This window comes from Aquarana catesbeiana, linkage group LG11 (genome assembly GCF_042186555.1).
Source record: "Aquarana catesbeiana isolate 2022-GZ linkage group LG11, ASM4218655v1, whole genome shotgun sequence".
Classification (NCBI taxonomy): Eukaryota; Metazoa; Chordata; class Amphibia; order Anura; family Ranidae; genus Aquarana; species Aquarana catesbeiana.
In genome coordinates, this window is record NC_133334.1 from 230,993,725 (window position 1) to 231,015,505 (window position 21,781).

The following is a 21,781-nucleotide window of genomic DNA, read 5'->3' on the forward strand; positions in this document are numbered from 1 at the left end:
CCCAAAAGATATTAAACAGATGGTACCTTACACCATATAAATTTTCCAAAATCTACCCAGCACTCTCCCCAACTTGCTGGTGATGCAATGAACAAACTGGTTCCCTTTATCATATTTTATGGAATTGCAAAAATCTTAGTAGTTTTTGGAAATCAGTTTCAATATTTATTGCTAACCTCACTGGTAATTTACTTCCCCTTACTTCCGCAATGGCCCTTTTAGGAATAAATCTGGATCTTTACTCTGTAGAGTATAGAACAGTAGTAGCACATGTATTAATAGCAGCAAGGCTGACTATAACAAAACTATGGAAATCCAACGAAGCACCGAATTTATCTGATGTTGTTATAAGGTTGACTACACAAACTCAATATGAGTTAATGTTGACGTATAAAAATTACAACACGGTCAAGTTTGAGAAATTATGGCAAATATGGACTAGTCACCCTAGAGCTTCTACTTCACTCAAAAACATGAGCTGCAGTTCTTAAACCATATTTCAGTATTATTCCAGGAGTAATATCAAGGCTTCAAAGTTCTCTCTTTTTCTAATTTCTTGAATTGTCGATGATAATGTTTACATTATATTAGTTAGCGCCTGTTTACAGTTAGAACCCAATGGGGTAAACAGGGATGTTACTATACTGTTTATGTATGCTTTATTTGATCATTTGTATGACTATTGTCCATTACTTTGATTGAGATTAGTATGTAAATGTTTTACTGCTATACCTGATTGTTATATACCAGAACCAGCTGCCTTTAATTTTTCTGTTATTTGTATGGAAATTTCAATAAAAATTCTTTAATGATAAAAAATTAAAAAAAAAAAAAAAACATTTTGCTTGTCTTGCAAAATGCTCTCAAACCAAGTTACTCTCAAACCAAGGTTTTACTGTATTAAGAACACCCGTGCTGCCACCTGTGATTCTACTATAGCTTGTGTCAGCTGCTGCCACAAGGCCCTAAATGCCTTGAATATGAAATAAGAAAAAAAAAATTAAAAAACCCAAAGAAACAGGGCACAGCTCTATACAAATAATATAAATATTAAACAATAGCATATTTAAACATTACATACTGTATATAATAGCAATCAGGTGCAATAATAAAAACCCAAAAAAGTAATGGAAGGGTGCTGGAAAGGTCCAAGCCAATGACCTTTGTGTTCTAAAGGGTAACAATGTGCTTCTTTGCCACTTCCAAGCCAGTGATTGTGCTCTGTGCCACTGAAAATGCATTAACATTGGTGCAACATATGTGATTCATCCATATGATGTCATCCACATTGGTGCCTCCACATCCTCCAGGTAAGTGAACCCCCAGGTCACACCGCACTCACCAGAACAGATTGAACTCTTGTGCTAGCAAGAAAGTCAAAATGTGCCAATAAGCTCCAAATATGGGTATATCCAATGTTTCGATCACAAGCAATTGTGGTCCTATGCACAGCTTCAATCATTTACATTTGGGCCAGATACATTTGATATTTGTATAAAGGGAAGTGAGAAGAGCCTCTCATTGTGAAATAACATTTTATTAATAAAATAATTAAAGGCGAAATGCACTTACATATGAGAAATCAAAGAGAACTCATATAAACTAGAAAACGCTGCTGTGCACAACCAGCGTGCGCTCCAACGAACAGATGTGACGTCCCTGGAAGTTCTGCCTGGCTTCTTTATCCTGTTTTATCTAAGAATGTTGAGATGTTGCCTCATTTTCCATTGCCCTGGAGTTATTTTATATATTTTAGATATGTAACTAAAAACAATGAATAAATAGTAAATGTCTTACCAAACTGACGACTGATACCAGAGTAAAATCCACAGTTACTATAGTAGGCATGGTCCAGTTTTTCACCGGGCGCACCTTTTGGTTTGTATAGTCCAGTTTAATATCATTGTAAGAACAATTCTCACAGTGGAGTATATCTAAAATAGGAGAAGAAGACAACGATAATACATAATAGACTTCATCTATAAACTAAGTAAATAAAACTTTTACCTGGAGTCGCTCTGCATTCTGTTGGGAGTATTGGTTTCCTGCTAACACCTTTTTTTGCAGAGGTAAAAAGCACATACATACAGCAATAAAGAAAAATTAAGAAAATATAATATTTACTTAACTTATTGTCTTGTATACATAAGCCAATACTTATTCTGGGTACATATTGTGAGTGTTTTTTTTTTCATTCAACCAGTAGGCTAAAAAAAAGAAAATGTACAGATTCTTTCATCCACGCAGGCAATGTGGATGGAGGAATCCTCCCTGCTGCGCTATTGTATTCTGACAGTGGGGACATCTCCCTTGTAAGTGTACTTTAAGTAGCGCTGAGGCCATTGACTGCATGTACTGACCGAATGCTGGTTTCCCAGCAGGATTGTTTGACAGAAGCTGGTCCGAACCCACGGAACCAGCCAAATTTACATCCCTGTGTACCCAGCTTTAGGTGAAGATAACCCTGTTAAAGAAAATCTTCTGCTGCTGACCTCTAAAAGACACACACCTACCTGTCCCAGGATCCAACGATGTCCTCATCTGACCTGGCTCTTTGCCGGTCTTCAGGTCCAGGCGCCGACATCCTAACCGTGGGCAGCCAACTGTGACTCCTTGCAGCTTAACAGCCAGCTGCCCACTGTGTCTAAGTGAGCCGTGCTGCAATCTGTGGATGGTCCCGCAGTCTCCTGGGACCTGTGACGCATAACAAGAGGCTGCGGGGGAAGGAGGAAAGGGCAAACTTCTGCTCGTATCTCTGCAGCAATCCGACCAGAAGTGGGAGCAGGTACCTCTCAAAATCAGGTATCCACTCACCCCCCCCCCCAAAAAAGACAATCCAAATGTAGGAAAGGAGGGGGAAGAGGAAAAGCAGTGCTTCCCTTTTTGAGCTTTAAGCTGATTTTCCTCTTCAGTAAAAATGCACAAAAGTAATGTTTGTGCAAAATGTTCACGCGACTGTGTGAACGGTGTCAGTAGGACAGTGGATGGTGTCAGTAGAGCAGTGGACGTGTCAATAGGCAGAGGTTGGTGTCAGTAGAGCAGTAGACAGTGCCAGTAAAGCAGTGGATGGTGTCAGTAGCAGGGCGAGTCTGTGCCGCACAGGGTGATTAGGGCATGCCCAGGCACACCCGGCACGCCCTGTGCACACAACTATGTAGCAGTTAAATGTCTGCTTTATTTCTAGTGCACACTTGAAAACTGACTAGTGGAACTAGTGACTAGGACTAGTGGAACTAGGACTAGTGGAATATTGATAGGAAACTTTTTTTGCATTGATACATGTCCCCGGTGGCAGGACCCGGTCCCCATACACTTTTTATGGCAATAACTTGCATATGAGCCTTTAAAATGAGCACTTTTGGTTTTTCATGTTGGTTTTTCGTGTTATTGCCGCAAACACCGCATAATGTTCACTGTTCGGCAAACAGGTGAACATTACATTCAACTCGAACATCAGGCTTATCCCTATTGATAAGTGGACTGAGTGCTAGGAGAGATTGGAAGGCCGCTCTCAGTTCCAAAATATTCAAAACCACTCCTATGGGTCTGAAGTGCCAACAACCCTGAACCGCTTGGTCCCGGTAGTGGGCTCCCCATCTCTCTAGACGGGCATCCGACGAAATTATGTCCGGCTGAGGGGGAATAATTTGGCGATAATGTATTAGGTTGTAGGTCCGAGACCACCACCATATCGATTGTTTCACCGTCTCGTGAATATATATCTTCTGACACATTGAGACTCAATCCCACTGCGTCAAGAATTCATTTTGGAATTCTCTCATGTGCCACTGTGCCCACTGAAACACAGGAAAAGTGGCCGACATGGACCCCAGAATACTCATGCATGCCCTGGCTGGAAGGTGAACCGCTGGCATCAGTTTTCTCATTTTTTGAGTGAAAGGTTTTATCTTTTCCTGAGGAAGTTCCACTCTGTTGGCTCTGGTATTTAATTCTGCTCCCAAAAAGACCATCTTTTGGGTTGGTACTAGGTTGCTCTTTTTCCAATTTATTAGCCATCCGAACTGCTGTAGTGTGGATAACAGAATTTTTCGGTGAAGGAGAGATTGCTGGCTGTCAGACAATAAGAGGATATCGTCGAGGTAATGGTGAACCCTCAATCCTCTCTCTCTCAAGTAGGCTATGACTGGGAGAAGGACTTTTGTGAATGTTCTGGGTGCAGTCGATATCCCGAATGATAGGCTTTGGAGCTGAAAATGTTGTTGATTCACCGCAAAGCAAAGGAATTTTTGAAAAGTCTGATTATGTCTACAGAAGCTTCTGCCACAAAATCTCTGGCTAGAGTAAGTTCCTGCAGGGTGTACACTACCTTTTCCTGATCGGTTCCTTCCAGGAGTAAATTCTCGGCGTTTGAAGCGCAGCTAGTGATTGCTCTCCCTACTGCTGCCAGTGCGATAGCTGACCTACAGGCACCGCCTGCTGCAGATTAAGATCTTTTAAGGTCGAGCTCAATCTTGCTATCAAGTGCATCTCTAAAGGTTACTGCATCTTCAATAGGTAATGTCACGTGTCTGGCGAGGCGCATTAGGGATGCATCTACCTCTGGTGCTGAAATAAGAGGGTTAACATTTGGTTCTTTTAGTGGGTATAGTTTTGCCAGTCTTGCCATTCGTCTTTTATTTAGTCCTCCAGATCCTCTATGAATGGAAAGGTCTCTAGCTCCTTTTTCAAATTTGAAAAATATTTCCGAGTCTTGCGTGGCGCTTCCTTCGACTTCCCAACTGATCGCTTCTTTTACCGATTTTGTAAAGGGGTCTATTAGGGCGAAGTAGAAGCCCGTGGATAATTCTAATCCTTCGTTGTCAGAGGAATTCTCTGATTTTTGAGTTAGGTGTGAAGCAGCTGAAGATGTGATGAATGGTCTCTGTGCTTGAAGTGTGTAGATCTTGAAGATCTGGCAGGGCTGTTGCAGACAAGCCGGTAAAATCACATTAAAAACGCTGCACTATCAAAGGTATAAGCAAAAAGCCTCTGAACTGGTAAAAATATATCCTCTACACCGTTGTAATAATAATGTATAAAATATATAATTAAAAATATATAAAATGACACTTGCTTAATAGCTGCAAACGGTAAACATGTCTCATAAACCATGTAAAAAATACTAAAATTGCATTAAAATGCTGCACTATCAAAAGGTATAAGCAAAAAGCCTCTAAACTGGTATAACTATATCCTCTACACCATGGTAATAATAATGTATAAAATATATAATGAAAAACATATAAAATAACATGTGCTTAATAGCCAAATAATAAAGTGACAACGTGCATTCATATAGTGATAAAAAATTTTTTTTAAAGCAAATAAGTCCGTGGAAATTTAAATAGATCCAAATACTGGAATTATAAAAGTGCTTAAGTGCACTGTGCAAAGTTCAAATTGATCCAATTTACAGGTGCTCCAGGCGCCATGTGATTCAGTATGCTGTGAAAGTGATGCAATAATCAGACGCTGTGTTCTCACTCAGGTGCTCCCCCCATGTAATGAAGGCTTACCTTAAGGTGTATGACCTTGCTGTTAAGCTTGGTCAATACTCGCTTTGGAACCACTACAGGGTTGAACAGTGCGTCAGGGATCCTGGATCAATCGTCAATGTGCCTCAGTAAATCAATGAAAAAAGGATCTCATAGTGTAGTATGTTTATGCAATTTATTGAACCAAAAATAAATAGGTCCCACACAGGGTACTCACAGTATCCAGGCGCTTTAGTGCGCCATTCTACATCAAGCAAAAAATGAATGGTTGAAACCGGCCGGTAACGGGATGGTATGCTGATCGTTCCGAACAGCTGATTTGCTAAGCGTGTCATCCTGTCCCCTTCCCCTACATGTGTCGATACAAGGGAATTTCGTATCTTCATCAGGGGGTGATGTGATTGGACGGTGAAGCTCTCAGTTAAAATAGAGTGTCCACGGCCATTTTGTTGTGGTCTGCGAGACACTCTAGTGCTGGGTCTATGTACTTCAATGGGACCAACACATAAAGTTAAACTACTTGGATACATTTAGGTGAATACCAATCCATAGTGATTCACCATTTTTCCTATGATGTACGGTGTCCTACATTAGCCATCACTGCTTAATATACGGTGTCCTGTATGAGCAATCTTTGCTCAGCAAAATAAATGCACAAAAATACAAATTAACAGGACGGACACAGAAACACCAGCCTATCTTCCCTTTTGTTAACAGGCGGTGTTAAATGCTTAAAACAGCTACTAATAGTAATATATAATTGCAGTTAAAAAAGGAATAAACTTTACTACGTACTTAAAAAAAAAAATTTAAATTATAAAAAAAATCTAAAAAATATATATATATACATGAACCTGGTTTTAAGTAGAAGTGACTGTATAACAAGGAAAAGGGAGCTAATGCTAGAAAAATGCATACCATATTAATATAGGATAAAGACGTGTAATTATTACAGAACCATTGGAAAAATATACACATATATATATATATATATGTGTAGCGCTGGTAGATTTACAAGCTACCGCATGTTAGGTAAATTTAGTAAATTGTGCGTTAGGAAGGTTAGAGTTTGCCTCTGTTCCAGCTTGGCTGACGTTGTGTGTGTGTTTCCGTACTGACCAGTGGGTGTCGCTGTTGCCACTGGTCAGGGTTGGAAAGGCAACGTGTTGAAGCGTATGGATGCTCCTCTGTCCCGGAGGCACGCTCGGTGGAGGTGGTCCTCCGAGTTGCATTCTGGGCGAGGGTATTTATGGGACAGACGCCATATTTTGGGGTTCATTTTTACAGCCACCTGCTGGCCCTCCTGGCCGACAGGTATGCATTAAGGAGCTACCTCGTGGTCCTCCGTTCGGTAGGCCCATGATATAGCGGCGCAGGGGTGGGTCCAGAGGCTTGTCTGGAGCCTACCACCGTGGCCGAGGAATGGTCCTGAGCTTTCGGTTCTGTGTGACGAAGCTAGACAGCCAAGGAGATCCCAGGGGAGGACCCGTCTTGGAGAGATCACGCAGCGTGCTGGTCTATAGAGGGGCCTGGTGACTGGGTTGGAGGACGTATCCAAAAGTAACTATACAGCATAGTGTTGCCGGCTCGGCTTAAAGGTTCAAGCACTATGACTGACTTTCACTACAGAAAAACCTATACATCCTGTGGCAGAGGATCGTACGGATTTTGTTCCCAAACAAGTCTGTGGCAGAGACTTTGATTTGTGCTGCGTGCTGGCTGCTAGACCGGTGAGAAAGGCCTATCCAGATGAGCAAGGAGTGTGTCCCACGAGGGGAGCGCATTTCAAATAGTATTTGAATTCTACCAGGACATTTTGTCAAGAGAACCCTACCAGAGAATATTTTAGTTTCTTCTGCAAGTTTCCTTTCTACCTCTTTCCTGCTACTTCCTAAGTCGTTTGTTTAATAAAGCATTGAAGACGTACTCCAGTGTTGGTGCGTGTGTTGTCCAGGAGTAAACTCAACGAAACCCTAGACCCGGTGCCGGTGAAACAGAGGGAAGCAGAGTGAAGGTAACAGGCCCGCTTAAACCAGCAGCTCCACCGTGAGTTAGTGCTACATATATATATATATATATATATATATATATATATATATACACACACACACACACACACATATATAAGGTAAATCAATGATCAGAACTCATTAAGAAAGTAAAAAGATTATTATATTACACAAAAATATATAAAATGTATACATATATATATATATATATATATATATATACAATATACTATACCATACTATATACTACATCTATATATAAAAAAAGGATATATATATATGTATATATATATATATATATATATATATATATATATAATTATATAGGGATGGGCCGGACACCGCCCTGTTCGGTTTGCAGCAGAACATGCAAACAGACAGAAAATTTGTTCGAACACCGTTAAAGTCTATGGGACACGAACATGAATAATCAAAAGTGCTAATTTTAAAGTCTTATATGCAAGTTATTGTCATAAAAAGTGTTTGGGGCCCTGGGTCCTGCCCCAGGGGACATGTATCAATGCAAAAGTAATTTAAAAGTACTAGCAGTAGCATCGGCAGCTATAATGAATTGTCAGGTCTCTGCAATACTCATAAAAGTCATTGAAAAAAACGGCCTGGGGTTCCCCCACAGTGCATTACCAGGCCCTTTGGGTCTGGTATGAATATTAAGGGGAACCCTGAAACAAAATTAAAAAAAAAAAATGCGTGGGGGTCCCCCCAAATTCCACACAAGGCCCTTCAGGTCTGGTATGGATATTAGGGGAACCCCGCGCCAAAATGTAAAAAAAAAATGGCGTGGGGGTCCCCCTCAAAATCCATACCAGACCCTTATCCGAGCATGCAACCTGGCAGACCGCAGGAAAAGAAGGGGGGACAAGAGAGCGCCCCCCCTCCTGAACTGTACCAGGCCACATGCCCTCAACATGGGGAGGATGTCCCCATGTTGATGGAGACAAGGGCCTCATCCCCACATCCCTTGCCCGGTGGTTGTGGGGATCTGCGGGCGGGGGGCTTATCGGAATCTGGAAGACCCCTTTAACAAGGGGACCCCCAGATCCCAGCCCCCCCTGTGTGAAATGGTAATGGGGTACAAATGTACCCCTACCATTTCACAAAAAAATGTTAAAAAAGACAAGAGAAGGTTTTTGACAATTCCTTTATTAAGGTCTTCTTCTTTCCCCACTTCTTCTTCCATCTTCTTCTGGTCTTCATTTGGTTTTCTTCCTTCATCTTGTTCTTCCCCCGCTTCTTCCTCTTCTTCCTCCAATCCTCTGCTTCGGCCTTCTCATCCGCATCTTCCTCCGGCGTCTTCTTCCCCGCTTCATTCTCCGGATGATCTCCATCCATGGGAGGTTCCCGCTGTGTGACGCTTCTGTTCTTCTGACAGTTCTTATATAACTGAGGGCGGGTGACCCCGCCCCCCTCTGACACCACGGGGAAAACCATAAGGAAGTCCCCGTGCGTCAGAGAGGAGCGGGGTCACCAGGTGGCCCCGCCCTTAGTTCTGTAAGAACTGTCAGAAGAACAGAAGTGTCACACAGTGGGTACCACATTACCATTACCATTTCCATTACCATTACCATTTCACACAGAGGGGGCTGGGATCTGGGGTCCCCTTGTTAAGCCCTCCGATAAGCCCCCCGCCCACATACACATACCCCCACAAACAACGGGCAAGGGTTGTGGGGATGAGGTCCTTATCCCCATCAACATAGGGACATCCTCCCCATGTTGAGGGCATGTGGCCTGGTACAGTTCAGGAGGGGGGCGCTCTCTCGTCCCCCCTCTTTTCCTGCAGCCTGCCAGGTTGCGTGCTTGGATAAGGGTCTGGTATGGATTTTTAGGGGGACCCCCACGCCATCTGTTTTTTAAATTTTGGTGCGGGGTTCCCCTTAAAAGGGTCTGGTATGGATTTTGAGGGGGACCCCCACGCCATTTTTTTTTAAAATTTTGGCACGGGGTTCCCCTTAATATCCATACCAGACCTGAAGGGCCTGGTATGGAATTTGGGGGGACCCCCACACATTTTTTTTTTTATTTTGGTTCGGGGTTCCCCTTAATATTCATACCAGACCCAAAGGGCCTGGTAATGCACTGTGGGGGAATCCCAGGCCGTTTTTTTCAATGACTTTTATGAGTATTGCAGAGACCCAACAATTCATTATAGCTGCCGGCACTAGCGCTAGTACTTTTAAATGACTTTCTTTTCCTTTAGAAATATCATTTTGCTCTCTGACTGTTGTAAACACGGGAAACATGCGCCACTTTACAGGCATACTATAGACACCCCTCAGGTACGAAATTTAAAGGAATATTTCACTTTTATTGTTCCACTTTAAGCATTATTAAAATCACTGCTCCTGAAAAAACTGACGTTTTTAAAACTTTTTTTTGCATTGATGCATGTCCCCTGGGGCAGGACCCAGGTCCCTAAACACTTTTTATGACAATAGCTTGCATAATAACCTTTAAAATTAGCACTTTTGATTTCTCCCATAGACTTTTAATGGGTGTTCCGCGGCTTTCGAATTTGCCGCGAACACCCCAAATTGTTCGCTATTCCGCGAACGGGCAAACAGCCAATGTTCGACCCGAACAGACAGCCCATCCCTATATATATGTAAACTCCTACTCCATAAGGAGGTATCATTATACTTAATGGCAAATAAATTAATCATTGTGAACAATACCCTCCACACACCTATGTCAATAATATTAAAATCTAATAATTATTTAAAAAGCACTTTAGGTCTAATTCTGCATTCAACCACCCAGGGGCGAGAGAACCTAACTGGTGTATCCACCATGATTCTCGCTTACTGATGTCTCTCACATAATTTGATCCTCTCCAGTGGCGTTTGGGTGCCTCAATGCCCCCAAATTGCATACCATTTGTGCTTTTGTTATGTACATCCCTAAAATGCACAGAAAAAAAGTGCTTATCAAACCCCTTCCTAATATTCCTCACATGCCCCTATAGTTCTTCCCACATAGATCAAATTGCATGGACACTTAACTGCGTAAACTACACCCACAGTGTCACACGAAATGAAGTCCCTAATGGTGTACTCTCGATTATTTTGTGGGTTAGAGAACTCTTTTACTTTCCTGGTATTCATAGGTACCCTAGTGCAACTGTAACAGCGTCTGCAACTGTGGAAACCCTTAATGTCCCAAAAAATTGGGGTTTAGGGGAAGGTGGTTCCACCACATTATGCACCAGTCTATCCCTTAAGTCAGGTGCTCTTTTATATACAATATTGGGTGTTTCTGACAGGTTCCCTTTGAGATGAACATCTTGTTTCAGGACATTCCAATATTTAGAGATAATTTTCATTACTTCCTTACTGTGACCATGTCTTTGTTGGAACTAATATTTCTGGTACTATCCTTAAGAAGATCTGCTCTATTCATACTTTTGATTTTATTTCTCTCTTTTTCTAGGAAGTCATCTCGATATCCCTTTTGTTTGAACATGTTGGTCAGCTGTTGTTATTGTAGCTCAAAGTCTGCTTCTTGTGTACAATTTTTCTTTATTCTCATATATTGGCCACGTGGGATGTTATCCAACCAATGTCTAAAATGGCAGCTCATGGTGGGCATATAAGAGTTACGGTCGGTCGCCTTGAAATATGTTCTTGTCTCTATACCTTGTGGAGTATTACAAATTTCCATATCTAAAAAGTGTACCATATCTTTATTGATGTTCCATGTTGGGTTGATATTCTGATCATTATCATTCATTGTCTGTAATATCTCTTCCAAAGAAACCACGTTGCCCTTCCAAATAATTAACAGGTCATCAATAAAATGTCTGTATAATATAATGCCAGGATCCCTATTGTACAGGATACCCTCGGCCCCCCATTTTGCCATATACCGATTAGCAACACTTGGGGCAAATTTTGCGCCCATTGCGACGCCCTTGATCTGCAGATAAAACGTGTTCTGGTACCAGAAGAAATTGTGTTCCAAGCAGAAACTTAGGCATTTCAAGATGAATCTCCGCAACTCCTTTCCCATTTAACTGTTGTTTTTTAAGGCCCATTTTACTGCTCTTACGGCCCCCTGGTGGTCTATACTAGTGTATAGTGATGCCACATCACCTGTTGCCATCACTAAATCATCATTGGATGTACACTCATTTAGCAGCTGTAATGTGTGCTTGGTGTCTTTGAGATACGCTTGGGTGTTCTTTACTAAAGGCTGTAGGTGGATATCAATGTACTCACCCAGCCACGAGGTTAGGGAATCAATCCCACTCACAATTGGTCTGCCTGGCGGGTTTTCTTTCTCCTTATGTATTTTCAGAATATAATATATGACTGGAATCCTGCTTACAGTAGGAACCAGATACCTCTCCTCATGCTTACTTAAAAGATCTTTTTCTACACCATAACATATGATAGACTTCAATTCATTTTTAAAAAATTTCGAAAGGTCGGATTTTAATATTTGGTAGGTACTTCTATCTTCCAAAATCCTATCCATCTCTCTCTTGTACTGATCTAAGGATAATACCACAATACCACCTCCCTTATCCGCTGGATAGATGACAATGTCTTTTCTATCTTCCAAACTTTTGAGACCAATTCTTATATCCTTCTGCTCATGTACTTTCTTGACCGGAAGTTGTTCCAAATCAGTTGTGACCAATTTCTTAAAGAGGTCTATGTATTTATTATTCACTATGTGGGGTTTGAAGACTGAGTTGTTCCTTAATTGCGTAAAATCGTCCCCCATTGCTGCTTTCTCCACAGGGTTCTGGGCATAATACTTCTTCACATTTAATTTTCGGGTTACATTTTTGGATACCTATGTAAGTCTCAAATTTATTAAGCCCCTTTTTAGGAGCAAATTTAATGCCTTGATCTAAGGTCAGTGTCTCTTCCCTGGTTAGATCAATGCCACTCAGATTATAGATACCTTCACCTAATCTTCTCGTCTTCTTTTTTGTTTCCTTCATCCTGCCCCTTTTCCTGTATTTCTTCCATCCTGGGGGGGGGTAGTGGTCCGTACGGCCCTTCTCTAAAAAAGAGCTTCCATGTACTGAATCGATATCATCATAAAGGGGTTGGTAGCTGTTATGGACTGGTACATCATATTGATCTCCCTTCAATCTATCGTATCTCACTCTTTGGAGTTTAGGATAATAGTAATTTCCATCTCCTTGGGCAGAACCCCTATAAGGAAGGGGTGGTGCTCCTTGGTGTTGATAATTGCCCTGCGGTGGGCCTCTATACTGATGTTGAGGGCCTCCTCTCTGCAGAGTCCTGTACTGATAGCTTTGCGAATGCTGGTAATATTGGTTCGTTTGTGAGTTCTGACCATTGTATTGCGTGCCCTTATAATAAGGTGCATAACCAGATTGATTACCTTTCCATTGGTAATTATTCCCATGATGAGCCCTATTGCAATTTCCACAATTTTGTGGATATCCATTATTTGGTGGTCTACCACCATTGTGCTTATATCCCCTATAATCATAGTTATCATTGTACGCTTTTCTACCATTCTGCTGTTGACCTTGTTGGACCCCATGGTCCTTTTCCGATTAATAATTTGTGGGATACTTCCTATTGGGGTATGGCACTGGTAGTTGTGGTGGGTTATACACTTTTTGCTTCTGCGGACCTCTTGATTCCATCCCACGAACCGTGGTATGGTTACCTTCATTTGTGCTGGGTTCTTGGGTGGTTGCATTATTTATCGCCCCCACTGTGGCTTGCCACCTGAAACCTGTTTCTTCTGATAGTCACCCAAGTCACGTAGATACTTCTTTTTCTTGGTATTTCTGTTCTCCACATCTTTTCTCTGCATATTTTTCTGCAGTTCCCCCATGTACTTATTGTAATCATTAGTATCTTTAAATGGTTCTATTTTGTCACGAATATCCTTTATTTGTCCTTTTGTTAGTTTCATTTTTCGCTGTTTTCTCTTAACTAGGGACTCCATATCTTCCCTCCCTTTGCCATTAAAAATACATACAATTCCTCAGTATCCTCCTCCCCAGCAGACAAGCCGGTATTAGTGTAAATGCACTCTTTTACTCCTCTTCACTACTTACCATACACCCCTTACTTTATGGACTTGTGATGGTCTGCTTGAGCAGCGGCCTCCATGAGTGGAGCAGAAGATAGAGAACTCCCTATAGCATTGCAGGATAAGGAGAAATCAAGGCAAATAGTGCATAGAGATAGAAAAGTAGAAAAAAAACACACACTTTTAAAAAAAAAAAAAAAAAGGTAACTTACCAGGAGAGGGACTGTGGACCACAGAGCAGCAAGGAGCAGATGAGGAAATACGGACCTTAGAAGCAGGAGGAATCCGTGCTGTTCCTAGAACCATCTGTCATTTTTTTCTAAAAGACAGAGGGGTTTTTAAATTCATTGCTGTCATGGCGGAAATTACGTCATTCCCGCGCATGCACGGTACAGGTCCACTGCACCCTGCGCCATATTGGAGACTGGCAGTGGAGCCCCGTTCTTGCGTCACCTCCGGCTGCAGTATGGAAAGTTTTACAGAGGAACTAGAGAGCCCAGCCAGGATATGGAGGAAAAAGAAAAAGAAAAAAGAAAGAAACGAGCACAATGTTAAGGAGGGGTGATCTCTGGAGAAAGGAAAGACATAAGCCCAGAAGGTAAGAGTGAAGTGGAGGTCGCTGCAACTTTCTAAGCCTATTTAAGGCTTGTATGGTATGGGTTAAAATGACCCCTGAGACCATCAGAGTGGGGCTCCCTCCATATAGCTCATTTAGAGCTATAGGGACTTACATCCAGGAGAGGCTTGAACCTGGCTGGAGCGAATGCGGTAAGGGGCCTGGCGCTGTCCATCCAGTCCTAACCAGGTAAGGAAAAAAGGAGAATGGTGAGGTAGGTCTCTCTTCAACACTTATGCCCTGTACACATGTTAGGATTTTCCGACAACAAAATCCATGTTTTTTTTCCGATGGATGTTGGTTCAAATTTGTCTTGCATACACACGGTCACACAAAGTTGGTTGGAAATTCCAAACGTCAAGAACGTGGTGATGTACAACACGTACGACGAGCCAAGAAAAATCAAGTTCAATAGCCAGTGCTGCTCTCCTGCTTGATTCCGAGCGTGCGTGGAACTTTGTGCGTCAGAATTGTTTACACACAATCAGAATTTCCGACAACGGATTTTGTTGTCGGAAAATTTGAGAACCAGCACTCAAATTTTGTGTGACGGAAATTTCTATGGAAATTTTCCGATGGAGCCTACACATGGTCGGAATTTCCGACAACAAGCTCCTATCAAACATTTTCCGTTGGAAAATCCTATCATGTGTACGGGGCATAATAGTTGAAGGGGTTGTAAACCATCAGGTTTTTTCAGTTTAATGCACCCTCTCCCCGTTGTCACAGCACTTGATTGGATAGATTGATAGCAGCGCAGCCATTGGCTCCTGCTGCTGTCAGGCAAATCCAATGATGCGGGCACTGGGGGGCAGGGCCGAGTCCTACATTCGGTGTCTATGGACGTCGAATGCTGTACTCGGGAGCGCGCCCGCAAGGTAACCCCCCGGGAGAGCGCTTCTCCTAGGGGGTTATAGGATGCGGGGAGGAACTACAAGCACCCCCAGGAGTCGAGGATCAGGGCCACTCTGTGCAAAACTAACTAGCTGCACCGGATACTGAGCGCTCCAGTTTCCGTAAATCAACCCCAATGCACAAATAACCGTCAGCAATCACATAGTCATATAGTTACATGAGGTTGAAAAAAGACACAAGTCCATCAAGTCCAACCTATGTGTGTGATTATATGTCAGTATTACATTGTGTGTTGAGGTCGTTTAGGTGCTTATCTAATAGATTTTTGAAACAATCGATGCTCCCCGCTGGGACCACTGCCTGTGGAAGGGAATTCCACATCTTTGCCGCTCTTACGGTATCACTGGTCCCCAAAAAGTGTCCAAAGTGCCAGTTAGGTGTCCAATTTGTTAGCCGCAATATCGCAGTCCCGTTATAAGTTGCCGTTTACCACCATTACAAGTAAAAAATAAAAAGTAAATAAAAATTCCATAAATATATCCCATAGTTTGTAGACGCTATAACTTTTGCACAAAACAATCAAAATATGCTTATTGGGATTTTTGTTATCAAAAATATGCAGAATACATTTTTCTTTTTTTTGGGTGGTGATATTTATTATAGCAAAAAGTAAAAAAAAATTTTTTTTTTTTTTAAATTTCAGGGTTTTTTTGTTTATAGCGCAAAAAATAAAAACCACAGAGGTTATCAAATACCACCAAAAGAAAGATATATTTGTGGGAAAAAAGGACATAAATTTTATTTGGGTACAGTGTCGCACGACTGAGCAATTGTCCGCAAAAGTATGTAGTGGTGTATCACAAAAAATGGCCTGGTCATGAAGGGGGGTAAACCTTCTGAAGCTGAAGTGGGTAATGTAGGATTCTGCACTTTGCCTCATTTTATAGCCCCAACTTCAATATTTTCATGAAATACAAATATGTGTTTTAGTGCCATTCAGATTTAGAACATCTAAAGCAGCTATGATGTGCAAAGGATTACAAATTAGCATTAAACTGTTTAAAACAGTCAGAACTTGAAAATGGTTGCAGTTTTGTTGCATTGGTCTACTTCAATTTGTACATTTCTATGACATTCCTTTGAATGGACTTTGTATGGTTAGTTATTAAGAATCAATTGCATTATAAGTTATATAAGATTTGACTTACCGAAAAAAAGCAGAACAGTGAGATACAACCACCAGCCGTATGGAGACATGGTCCTGAGCAAGAACACCTTCAATTCACTATGACATGTTTGAAGAGTTATGGGGAAGATAGTAGATTGTGGGAATGGAACTGAACCTGTTTTGTACACGCCTGCTTAATCTCATATAAACTAAAAATTTGTAACAGAAAAATACCCAGAGCAACCTGAATTTTGTGCATTGTTACTTTGATATAGGATATGAGAATAGAAAATGTCTCATAAGTGAAATATTGATCTCCTATTTCCAGTATGTCCTGTTTCTCAAGTAGTCCATACAGCACAAAGGCTGCTACTTACTATTTGCATGAGCTGGCTCTGTTATCATCTTAATAACCTTTATACATTTTGTGAATTTTAGATATTTTTTTTCTTTATCAAAGAGTCGTATATTAGGTTACAGATTTGGGAACCACATCTGATGGGGGAAGATGGGGGCAGTGGAAAGGGGGGGGGGGGGTTTATGCAGAGGTCAGAGCTAAAGACAGGTGAAAGTGAAATGTGGATGGGCGGTGCAGAAGTTAGCAGCTGTGTAGTACACCCCTAAACTCTGCAGTATGTACGTAGTGCACCCCCAAACTCTGTGTGTAACCGCCCTCTCCCCACTGCACTCAGTATGTAATGCACTCCTGGTATTTAATGCCCCTTTAAGACCCTTCCCCTGTTAGTAAATTTGACCACGCCCACTAATTGATGAGGTAATTAAAACCATATACAGAAACAGCAAAATTAGGTCAATTTTATCACCCTTGCATCTGGATCCCAAGTGAGACCGCTACTCATCCATCTCCTTAATTAAGCACTGTGGCTTAACCACTTGCCAACCGCCTCACGCTGATATACCTTAGCAGAATGGCACGGGCAGGCAGAATCACGTACCTGTACGTGATCTACCTCCCGCGGATGGGGGGGTCCGATTGGACCCCCCCTCCCCCGGTGCCGAGGCGGTCGGCGTTTGTCCAGCGGCGATTGGAGGTGAGGGGGAGACCATCCATTCGTGGCCCTCGCGATCACTGCCGACCAATGAGATCATTCCTCTGCTGTTGTATGCTAAACAGCAGCAAAGGAAATGATGTCATCTCTCCTCGGCTCGGTATTTTCCGTTCCGGCGCTGAGGAGAGAAGACTGTAATGTGAGTGCACAACACACACACACACAGTAGAACATGCCAGGCACACAAAACACCCCCCTTACCCCCGATCACCCCCCAATCACCCCCCCCGTCACACTGACACCAAGCAGTTTTTTTTTTACCTGATTACTGCATGGTGTCAGTTTGTGACAGTTATGCCCCGTACACACGGGGAAATTCCGACCGTGTGTGGGCTCCATCGGACATTTTCCATCGGATTTTCCGACACACAAAGTTGGAGAGCAGGAGATAAAATTTTCCGACAACAAAATCCGATCGCGTCAATTCAAACCGTGTGTGGCCTGTTCCGACGCACAAAGTGCCACGCATGCTCAGAAGAAATTCCAAGACGGAACAGCTCGTTCTGGTAAACTTAGCATTCGCAATGGATACAGCACTTTCGTCACGCTGCACTGTTAAAAATGGTTTAATACAGCGCACTCTCTTCTTCTTTATAATGTGACAAGAATTAAGTAGTTTTGCTGCTCATATTCACACAGACTTCTCACAAATTTTTTTTTTTTTATTGGGATTCCCTGAATATATTGTTATTAGTTGTCACATCTGACAGAATTTTTTTTTTTAATTTAATTTTTTTGGGGATTTTAAGCCTTTTTTTTAATTTAATGTTTGGATTTTTTCAAAGGCTGATCTTTGTTCAATGTTATTTTTAGTTTTACTCCAGAATATTTTTGTGTGTGTTTTCTGTGTCAAGTTACCCCAACACCATTGATATCTTTTATTATTTAATCTCAAGGAGATTGTTTGTTGTTGGTGTCCCTTGTTCATTTCACATTGTATATTTGAAATGTACCTGAATCCTCACAAACAAACTGTCATTTTTGAAGTAAAACGCATAGGAGAGTATAATTCAAAACAAAAATCCTTTATTAAGGGATCAGAACCAAACAAAGAGGAAGGCAACACTGGATCAACATGAGAAATTAGCGAAGCCTGGGACCCCCACGGCAGACATCAATTCTTGAACATCAAAATTGGTGGCCTGAGGAGTCCATATGTAAGGGAGGGCAGTCTGGTCCAGAATTTGCAGAGATCAGGATAGCAGCAGATGACATCTGTGTCCCCAGGCTGTGGTACCACAAGAGGCTGCATTTTTTGGCCGACCAGACTGGATCCAGGGTCCTCACTTTCTGGTCTTCCTTTCACGCTTCCTTCCCGGCTGTGGCTGTGCTGTTGGAGATGTGGCAGGAGGAGGAGTAGGACCTGGAGGAGGACTGGGAGGACCTGGAGGAGAGGGAGGACGAGGAGGAGGACCTGCAGGAGGGGGAGGAGGACCATCGCAAAGGTGTGTCTGAGCTGTCATTTGGCCCCTCATACCTTTGTTAAGAGCCTCCAATATGAGCGCCTCACACATGGCTTGTTGGCCCTCCTCCATCCTCTGCATTTTATAGGCAATGACGGCAGCAATGTCCTCCTCCACGGTCTGTGGTGCTCCCAGGACCTCTGTAGCCCTCCAAAAGAGTCCTCTGGTAGCCTCCTCTAGGGTACTCCTCCTACTGCCTTTTTCTCTTTCCAGGGGGGGTGGAGGGACCTGCAGATCAGCCAGCCGGCTCGGCCCGGCCACCTCCTGGCTGAGACTTCCCTGTGTATGAAAAAGGGACATGGTTTTAGTTTTTGCTTCATCAAGCACAATCCTAAATTAGTACTCCCAACTAACATCTAGTTAACATCATTGATTGGACAAGCAGAAATATTTAGAGGAATGCTATACCTGGCTCAATCTGGGCTCCTCCACATGTGGCCTGGAAGGCCCAGGTTGGGCGTCAGAAGCCTCAGCCGGGGGGGAAGGAAGCGTGAAAGGAAGACTGGAGAGGAATGGCCTGGGTTCAGTCTGGCCTGCCAGAAAATGCAGCCTGTCGTAGTACGATCTCTGTGAATCCAGGACTTTCTTGCGCTCCCTTAGATATGTACTCCTCAGGCCACCAATTAATATCTTTAAATAGGTGATGTCTGCCGTGGGGATCACCTGCTTCACAATTTCACACAATTGCACCAGTGCTGCCTTCCTCTTTGCTTGGTTCTTGAAATGGGGGTGTTTAATCTCCCACAGACAGGGCAGCTCCCTTAACATAGCTAGGAATACTGACATGAAGTCATTATCTTTCATTAGCATATCCATGTTCACTGCAAGACACAACACAAGACAAAGCCTAATGTCAGACAAAACTCTCCTAATCTTGTTACAATATAGGCCTCAATGTAGAAGCAGTATAGGCACAAGTTTGTCTCTTACCTTCGTTCTTACGATCGGCGCGTCCAATGCTCCTTCCTCCGCTCACAGATCGTACGTAATACGCACGCGTGTTACGCTTTATACACACTGCGCATGCGTGTAACTCCGCCCGCCCCTGACGTTCTTTCTAGTCTATTCCCCGCCCCTTTTCGTTTGGCGCAGTGGGGGAAGAGCACATGGCGGAGTCACAGCAGGTGCATGCTAATTGCAGGAACGAGGAGGAGGAGGAGGAAAGCCCGGATCCGGACACGTCCCGATCCAGAAGGAGACGTTTTAAGGCCACAAATATGTCCTTTGGGGAGATGTTGGAGATGGTCGACATCATGAAGAAGTCCGACTATGACAGAAAGTATGGGCCTTACCCCAACCCCAATATCCGAAAGGCCAAGATCATGGCGAAAGTGATCAAAAGTCTGCAGAAGAATTTCGGGGTACGACGATCGAAAGATCAGCTCAGGAAGCGGTGGTCGGACCTGAAATTGAGAGAGACAAAGCAGTACTGAAAGATCCAGAGAGTGCTGCAAAAAAGTAAGTAGTTGTGCTGTGTTCCTATTCTTTCTGTCTTTATTCCGTTCGTGCTGCTCCATATGCTTTTATTAATTGTAACGTTTAAAAGGGCAACTTTAATGTTCATGGGCCCATTATTCGTTCGTATCAAACATTTTTCTTTCGGCCTCTAAAACACCATTGTTTAGGCCATATGCATTTTCACAAATTTTTTTGGGCCTACTTGGATGCCAAATATTTGTTTGTGTAGATGGGTTTGTTATTAGAATGAAATGCAAACTAGATTCTGTGTAAGGAGAGGACACTGAGCAGCTGTTTTCACATCTGGACACTGGAGCACTAGTGTGGGACCCAGAACACCATTTTTATTAGGGGGGGCACACAGGTGCTCCAGTGTATACTATAGGGGGGGCTACATCTGTGAAGCTTGTACCAAACAGGTAAAGTATTGCAGCTTGACAAAGGGCATTAAAAAAAAGACATCTTGGAACTCGGCTAAAATAGACAATTGTACCCCACTTCCAAGCAATGTTTCCTATTTATAGTTCTGCCATCAAATATCTGTGTGCTAATTATACCATTTTTGTTTTACATAGGGGAGAAAAGACTCGGAGGACACCCCTCATCCAAGGAGACCACAGACCCCCCACCTCTGGAAGAAGGGGAACTAACACCAACCCAAGAAGAGCAGGAGGAAGAAGAAGATGTGGTGGAGATTGGCACCACAACAGGTGAGTGTCTGCGACCACAGGCTCAGGTAAAAGAGATGGATGGTGGCAGATTTTTGATACCTGTTTTTGTTTTGTTTCTCTCTTTTTAGGTGATCGTGATGTGAGGGATCCAGAACGTTTCACATCAGAAAGTGCCCAGATCCTGATCGGGGAGATCATGGGGTGTAATGTAGAACTGCAAAACATACAGCAAAAAATCAATGATGTGATTAAAAAAAAAAATAACATCATTGATGTTTTGGGACGAATTTAAAACCCCACAAAATCACTTTTTGGATTGTGGTCCGATCTTTTCAAACTTTTTGCAATGTTTTTAAAAGCCAAATTTGGAGGATGCACACAGTGTGTCAACATGTGCTATCTGCCATCACGGGAGATCAATGGACGCGTTTTGGGGGTGCAACCCCTTCCTCAATTATAAAGTAGCGTTGAGGAAGGGCTTGCTCCCCCAAAACACGTCCCTTGATCCCCCCTGATGGCAGATAGCACATGTTGACATTCGTAAATTGGTGTGCATCTTCCAAATTTGGCTTTTCCAGGGGTGATTTCCCCCCATCTGAACGCTATATCAAACCCAGTTCCTAAATACTGATGTCTGATATAGCCTTCAGGTTTGACCTAATGTGAACTTTATAAGTTCAAGTTTTTTGTCTTTCTTGTTGGTTTTACACAGGCCTGTTTTATCTGAAATGGACATTTCAATTTTTGATAATGCTACTGCAAAAATTGTTATACAACAAACATGTTGGTTTGTTTTAAAAACCTTTGGTAAATGCACATGTGATTGTGCAGGTATAAAAAAGTTGCTTACTCAAGAATGTGTGGATTATTGTCTAAACACTACAATACAACACTTTTGGGGTGATGTAATTGCTGTTTTCTGCAAAAATGG

General features: G+C 42.5%; 1 protein-coding gene across 1 annotated transcript in view; it reads right to left on the reverse strand.

Annotated features, from left to right (window-relative positions):
* LOC141112551 (5-hydroxytryptamine receptor 3A-like) overlaps positions 1-16,469 on the reverse strand; it is a 97,494-nt gene extending 81,025 nt beyond the window's left edge. Inside the window, exons 1-2 of the mRNA XM_073605471.1 lie at positions 16,229-16,469; positions 1,798-1,934 (exon numbers count right to left, since the gene is read on the reverse strand). Coding sequence (XP_073461572.1) covers positions 1,798-1,934; positions 16,229-16,277 — 186 coding nt within the window. The 5' untranslated portion in view covers positions 16,278-16,469. The remainder of the gene's footprint in view (positions 1-1,797; positions 1,935-16,228) is intronic.
* Between the last annotated feature and the right edge of the window lie 5,312 nt (positions 16,470-21,781).